The sequence below is a fragment of the Pteropus vampyrus genome, unplaced genomic scaffold, assembly GCF_000151845.1.
Source record: "Pteropus vampyrus isolate Shadow unplaced genomic scaffold, Pvam_2.0 Scaffold123, whole genome shotgun sequence".
Classification (NCBI taxonomy): Eukaryota; Metazoa; Chordata; class Mammalia; order Chiroptera; family Pteropodidae; genus Pteropus; species Pteropus vampyrus.
The window spans coordinates 1,482,102-1,489,684 of record NW_011888904.1 but is presented as its reverse complement, the minus strand read 5'-3'; the positions used below and the strand labels follow the sequence as shown (position 1 = coordinate 1,489,684).

Here is a 7,583-nt window from a genome sequence, read left to right as displayed (position 1 = left end):
GAAATTATATTTTTCCTTTAAGATGTTAATGTAGTGGTTTACATTAATTTATTTTCTAATGTCAAATCAACATTTCATTTCTACCATATTGCTAGATTCATTTAGCTAAAATGGTGTGCTCACATCTGGCTTACCTCCTTTTACAGATCTTAGCCTTGAAATTTCTTCATTGCCTTAATCCTCCAATCTTTTCAAAATAAGCTTTTCATATCTTACATTAAATATTTTACATTTTCTCTAGTTTTTCTAATTGTTCTCAGAGGGTTGGTCCAAACCACTTACTTTGCTACTTTTGGAGAGCTAATCTCACCTTTTGCATCTACAGTTATATCCCCTTTTTCATTCTTAATATTGTTTATTTGGGCATTCTCTTGATCAATGAGTGTTTTTCAATTTCATTTGTCTTTTCAAAGATAATTTTTTCTCTCCGTTGGGCATTTCTATTGAATTTTAAATTTTCACTAATTCTATTTTTTATTACTGAATTTCATTCCTTCTCCTTTTTTCAGATTTACTTTGATGTTATTTTCAGATAACTTCACTATTCTTCTTTCTTGAGATAGATTCTTAGCTCATTAATTTTCCTTGTCTTCCTTTCCAGTTTATTAAAGACTATAATTTCCCTATGAGATACTGTTTTACTTATATATATCCTACAATTTTTGAGACACATGGTACTTCCATTACCATTTAGTTCTACATATTTCTAATTTCCATTATCACTTCTTTGGCCCATGAGTTAATTATAAATGTTTCTTAACTTGAAAACACAGGGATTTTTTTTTTTAGTTATCTTTTTTGTTATTAATTTCTAGTTATCATATTGTACTGAAAAACTGTACTCTATGATACTCTTAAAATATGTGGCCTTGTATGTGAAAATTTTGTAAATTTTCCTTGTGCATTTAAAAAAAACAAGCTTGAGGTAGTTGTTATATATGGTTGTGTGATATTAAAAATTCAATAGTAATATAAACTAACATGAATAAAACTAAAAACATTTTCTTAATAAACTATAAATTATAAAAATGCTTGCCAAGTGCTATTAGTTAGAACTTAAATTGTTCATCGAATTATTCTAGTAATTTCCATCATTTATTAATTTTTAAAAATTGTAGTCATAATCTTGTTTGATACAGATACATTTGCCTGAACCATAGACATAGGAAATTGCATGAAGCCCCTCCAAGAACTTCCACATTAAATAGGTAGTCATTAAGTAACCTGTAGTCTTGACATGTTAAAAAAAAAATCACTCTTAACATAAGCAGAATTGTTCATGCGGCTGAGTTCTTTTTAACTTTTGCTGAAATAAGTATATATTTTTTTAGCCTTTACAATACTTGCTGTTAATTTTGTATATTCACTATGTATTCAATTATATTAATAACTAAGTCATAAAAGTAATTTATTGATATATCATATTTAATCATGTCAAACCTAATCCTTCAGCTCAGATGAGAGGTGATGTAATATGGCAGTTATGAGTTTAAGCCAGAATACAAATCCTTTTATTTGATTACCTTTCTGCTTCTCAGTTCTCTCAAATGTGTCTGGTAGAGAGATTTATGTTGGCAGTGATTTTCATTAATAAAATGAGTGTTATTAATGCCCATGGTGGGCAGGCATTCAATGAGTTTTGGCAAACCTAACGCACTATATAATGGTGAAATTTAATCAGAATGATAAAAATTAGGGTTCTGCATCCCAGGAATTATTCATCTGTAAACCATCTCCTTAGGCCTTATTCATCTGCTAAGGATTCTATCCTGCCATGGAAGTGCATGCTATGCCAAGAGTCAATATGTTTAGATGGTGCCTGCAATAGTGTTCTAACTCTCATCTGACTGCTTTCTTTTCTCTGGATCTCCCCAGAGGCTGCAGTTCCCCTCAAATGATCATGTGAAAGTAGAGAGTGACTGAGAAAGACAGGCTGCCCTACACTATAGACAAGCTCAAAGGTCACTGGGCCTTTGTCAATGGATTTGTGTGTGTGTGGGCGGGAGGTGGGGTGGGGTGGGGGAGTACCTGGCATGGGGGAGGAGCAATTATAATAGATGCTATAGCCCTCCCATGAGATGTTTGTTGGCAGCTTGCTGTGCCAGTTCTTAACTCTTAGATGCTATATAAAGGGTTATTCCGGGAGGTCCCATGGAAGGTGCTGAAGCATTAGGAGGGAACTCAATGGGCTTGGGGCAGTAACTATTCAACTACTATGGACATATATCAATATTTTAACAACTGGTACAGCTGAACCAATGTGTACTAGCCGAATATCAGGCTTGAATGCAGTATTCTACATATGCTCTTCAGAGCAAGATTTTAAGTGGTGGTGTTTATATCTCGTGTATCTTTATGTTTATATTTAACTGAGGAACACTATGATGTATATATTTTAAATTAAAATTGATTCAAGTTCAGAATTGTTTTATCTTCCAGGTGAATTAAGTTTTTATTATTTTGACATGACCTAATATTTCTAGTAACTTTTTACCTTAAAGCCTATTTTGTATATTAATATAGCTTATCAGCTTTTTGTTTAAAATGTTTCAATAATCTTTCCCTATTCTTTTGAATGTTTAGTGCTTCTATATTTATTATAATTAGTAATATATGGATTTATTTTCAGCCATTCATTGTGCTTTTTATTTATATTATTAAACTTTTCTATTTTTTTCCCCTTTCTTCTTTTGGAATTCTTTTCCTTATTCCATATTTTTCCTCTACTAGTCTATAAATAATATATTCTTTCTTGTCTTTTGGTGGTTATCTTGCAAATTTTAATATGTATACTAAACTTATTAAAGCCTACAGTTAATATATCATAATTCTCCCTCAAAAAAATCTTAAGAAATTTAGAACATCTCTTCATAATTTATATGCTATTATTGTCTTCTATTTTGGTTCCATCTCTGTTAATCCCAAAAGGCAAAATGAGTTTTAATCCCAAAAGGCAAAATGAGTTTTACATACATATTTTCCATTTTCTTTGTTCTTCATTCCTTCTAGCATCTCAGATCTCCCATCTGAAAACATTTTCTTTTCTTTGAACTCAGAATTCTGTTATTGAAGGTCTGGTAGCAAACTCCTCAGCTTTGATTGAATATGTATTTATTTCATCTTTGTTTTTGAGAACAAAGAACCCATCTTTGCTGAGTATAGATATCTAGATTAGCAGTTATCTTTCCTCTGACATTGTCCTCTGATTTACACTATTATTAATGACTAATTGGCTATCACAATGTTCATGGTTACTTCTTTGAAGGTCTTTTTTTCTGTAGCTTTTAAGATTTTATATTTGTCATCATGCAGTTTCACTATGTGTCTAGGGAAGATTCCTACTTGGGGGGTGTTGGGCTTCTTAAATCATGGCTTAGTACTTTTTCTCAATTCTGGAACGTTTTCAGCTATTGTCTCTTCAAATAGGTTTTTTGCCTCCCTATTTACCTCATTTTCTTCAGGAACTGACCAAATATATGGTACACTTTTTCTCTCTATGCTTCATGTCACCAAACCTTTGCGTTTTCAATTTCTGTGTCTCTCATCTGTTTTCTGGATAATTTCTTCACTTCTATTTTCCAACACACTTATTCTCTCTTCAGCAGTGCCTAATATGCTCTTATAAAGGAATTGCTTGAGAATGGTGATACACTTATTCTGACAATGTTGCTATTGCTTAAAACATTTTTGGAATTTTTTTAGAAATTATCTTCTAATTCATGTGTCCTTTCATTTTTTTTTTTTTTTTTTAGGGCAAATTCTTTCTATTCTGGTCTCTATTAAATTCATAATTTTAATTCTTACCTTCAGTGTCACTCCTCCTCTCTACTGAGAAGTCCTTGTGACAATGGTTATGGTACCCAGTAAAGTTGATTTAACTCATATATAATTGAAGGATATGAGAAATTATTTTATTTAGCAAAGATATGTAATTTTTTCTAAGAAATTACTTTAAATCTTATAAAAATTTTAGGTATATTAGTAGATGTAGCAAGATATTAAAAAATTAAGACATTCAACTATTTTCACTTATCACCTTAGCACAGATGAAAAAGAATGGCAATGTGCAATGTTGGCAAGCATATAGGGAGACAGGCACTTTCATATGTATCTGATAGGAATGAGAATTGGTCCAGTCTTCACAGAAGACAACTTAATAGGTATCCAAAATCTTCATAATCTTTAATTCATTTCAGGGATTTATCATAAGGACATAAATCTAAAATATTTGTTTATAGAGGTTTTATTTAAACTAATGAAAAAATTTAAATAATGTTGCAGAAATATATTTATTAACATAGGTAATTCACAATATAGTATATGAAAAAAAGCAGGCTACAAAACAGCATGATTCCACGTTTATATTAAATTAACATATACAAAGAAAAAATTTTCTTGGATATCCAGTTAATCTCTGAAATCATAAGTTTTGTTTAGCTTCTTTATGTTCATTTGTTGCCTATGTTTTCTATAATGAGTATTTATTAACTGGGTAATTAAACATTATTGAATTATTTTAAGTATTAGAGTACCTAACCACCTTTTACAAAAAATGTTTCTATGGGAAAATGTAGTACAGATCGAAAAGAACTATCAGTAATATATTCCTCACTCTAGTATCAGTGGCAATGGAATTCCTTCTTCATAACTCATTCTATTCCTCTCATCCTCTACCTAAAATGTCACCTTCAAAGAGTAGAAACAGCTACTTCTGAAGGCCTGACAATAGGTAGGAGGTAGGGAGGAGAGGAGCTGGGATATGGAGAAGAGAGGAACTGAATATTTATGAAGAATAATTGATATTTTGGAAGGACCTTGGTTGGAGGAAGGAGAGAGGAGAGGAGGTTCCATGAATAAACTTCAGCAAAATAGTTTCTCCTCTCACCAATTCTCCCTGTACTCAGGTGCACATTCATTGCTACAAGTCTCACCCAACTGCAATAAGGAGCAGCCCAGAGATCTCAGCACCAAGTGAAAGTAGGAAGAAGCATTTGCATCAGTGAAATGGAGTAGGGTGTATCTTGCTCACAGTGATTCCAGATTCTGTTGCTTTGTTCCTTCCTTAGCATATTTTAGGTCTTTCTTTAGCAAAATTTTTTGTTTTAACCTATTGTCTTTCAGCTTCTCTGACACAATATGCTGCCTCTCCAGCCACAGGTCTTTTGACATACAAGTTCCTCTATAGGAAATACTTCTATCCCCTCCCCAACCCTATCTTGACTAACTCATTTTCTACTCATTTTTCTGATCTTCCTTAAGTGTCACTTCCTCAGAGAAACCTCAAACATCCTATTCCACAACGAGCTCCTTCAAGACTTTATCTCAATTTGTAAATACACATAATGAATTATTTAGTATGGTTATTGATATTTAGTTGAACGAACTGGTTCCAAGCTCAATAAAAGCAGTGCCATTAGCTGGTTTTGCTCACCACTGCAACCTCCACATCTGGAACATATAAGTGCTCAATAATTATTTGCTGAATCCTCCAGGGAATGTGAATGAATGAACAACTAAGCAAATGACTAGGAATCCAGAAACCTTGATCGGGTAAGTCGTCTCAAGGTGGAACTGCGTGTAATTTTTTCTTTGATTGCTGTTAAACTTGGTGTACTCACAATACAAAGTTTTAAAAGCATATTATTTCGAAAACTGGCCCAAAGTAAACTGAGGCCAAACATGAAATATTGAATCAGCCAGGAAAAAGGCCGGATCCCCTTAACAGAAACATGTAGTCTAGCCTGGTAACTTCACAAATGCTCCATATCATAAGACACCTCTCTGCCGTGTCTTAGCATCTTACTGGAGCAAAGGAATGCACCCCTTTCCTCTCAGGGCAAGTCCAGCACAAGGTACAGGCATCATCTGCAGGCTCCTTACCCTTGACACAATCTTAGGTGAGAAAAACGCAAGCCAAGGGTGACAGGGAAAGAATGGGCATTTATTCGGTTATTTACTGAACATCTACTGTGTGCCATAAGACCCTAGTTCTGGACTGGCTCTGACCGACCTGCCGTGTGGGCATTAGGCATTTACCCTTGACAGAGAATGGGCGACCTGAAGGTTAGCAAATGAGGCCCGGGGCAGCCTATCTCAAAGGTCCGTATGGGGCCTCTGACAGCGACAGAGCACTTCAGAAAGGGCCAGGGGCATGAAGACCAGCGGCCCCAAACGGACTCGCACACCCCTGCCCCGGCAGAGCGAGCGAGCTCTGGGCAGCCGCCCACGGGCAGCCGAGCCAGGCGGAGGCGGGTACCCGCCCTCCGAGGGGCCGCGCTTACCCGTCGGGCGAGTACTCGAGGTTGAAGACGGCACCGTGGGTACGGGTGCTGAGGTACACCGAGTCCGCAGGATGGATGGAACCATAGAGGTTAGTCATGGTGCGGAAATTGTCCCGCGCCGGGTCCACGAACAGCCCGCGGCCCAGGCTGCGCTCTCTCAGCCACCCGAACAGTCTGGCGCCAGGGCCGCCCAGGCAAGTGCTGAGACCGTGCCGGCCTCGGCTCCCGGCCCTGCAGTCTGGCCCGTGTCGCCGGCGCGTCGGAGAGGGCGGTGACAGCTTTCCCTGGGCGGAAGCAGCTGAGGACTCCAGAGCTCCGGGCGGCCCGAGCTCCCCGGCGCGTGCGGCCTGGGGTAGCGATGGGCCGCCGGGGCGGCGAGGGCTCCGAGAAGGCGACGGAGGAAGGGCTGCGTCAGCCCCAGGCTGTGGCGCCACGGGCGGGGAAGGGAGAGGCCCTGCGGCTGCCTCCTGACCTCCGTGGGGTGCCGGCTCCTCAGCCCTGGTTCCGGCCGTCAGGTCCCCTCCGGGGCTACCCGGCCCGACGGGAAACATGACCAACGCCCCCGCCCCCGGGCCGCTGCCCGGAGGGCCGACACCTCAGCGTTCCCGCTCCAGCCGCCACTTCCGGCGCGCGGCGGCCTAACCCCGCCGGCTGGGAAACCCGCGCCGCCCCTCGGCCACCATCCGCCGGGGACCGCGAAAGCGGGGACACAGACCGACGGCGGTAAGGAACGATTAGCTTTAAGTGTCACAACTGAGGATTCCCAGGGCCGGGGCTATATGGGGCAATAAGCATCTGGGCACTGCGTGTGACAGAATCAGTTTGTAGTTGTCAGTGACCGTAACTGTGTGCGTGAGGATGAGTGGGCCTGACTAGTCAAAGAGGCTGGGTATGATTATGTAGTTATCCCCCACTTGAAACTGAAACCAACAAGGGAAAGAAATTACCATAGTATGTGCAGGTCACACACAGTTAAGTATACTTCCTACTCAGCCTGGGAGTCTAAGGACTCAGGTTAACTTCTGCACTAAAAAGCCCTGGCCTGTACAGTGAGTGGAAATGGGGCCTATTGGTATCCTGAATATCTGCCTGATTCCCAGCTCCTACACAGTAGGTCAAGCCTTTATCAAAGCCAAAGCCTTCCTCTCTGCAGGAAGGAGCATATATCCAGCCAGGAGTCACTGAGGGGAGCTGGAGACCTGAATCAAATCTACTTTACAAGCAACAGAGCACAGGGCCAACCGTGCTTACATCTGCCAGGCAGGGCATGGCAGGCATGATTGATGCAAGGCCTTTCGCCAC

At 39.4% G+C, this 7,583-nt stretch overlaps 1 protein-coding gene and 1 pseudogene across 1 annotated transcript in view; both read right to left on the bottom strand.

Annotated features, from left to right (window-relative positions):
- Positions 1-3,149, bottom strand: part of LOC105296267 — a 23,271-nt pseudogene extending 20,122 nt beyond the window's left edge.
- DCAF10 (DDB1 and CUL4 associated factor 10) overlaps positions 1-6,917 on the bottom strand; it is a 43,482-nt gene extending 36,565 nt beyond the window's left edge. The window contains exon 1 of the mRNA XM_011366219.2: positions 6,282-6,917. Within this exon, the coding sequence (XP_011364521.1) occupies positions 6,282-6,832 (551 nt within the window). The 5' untranslated portion in view covers positions 6,833-6,917. The remainder of the gene's footprint in view (positions 1-6,281) is intronic.
- Between the last annotated feature and the right edge of the window lie 666 nt (positions 6,918-7,583).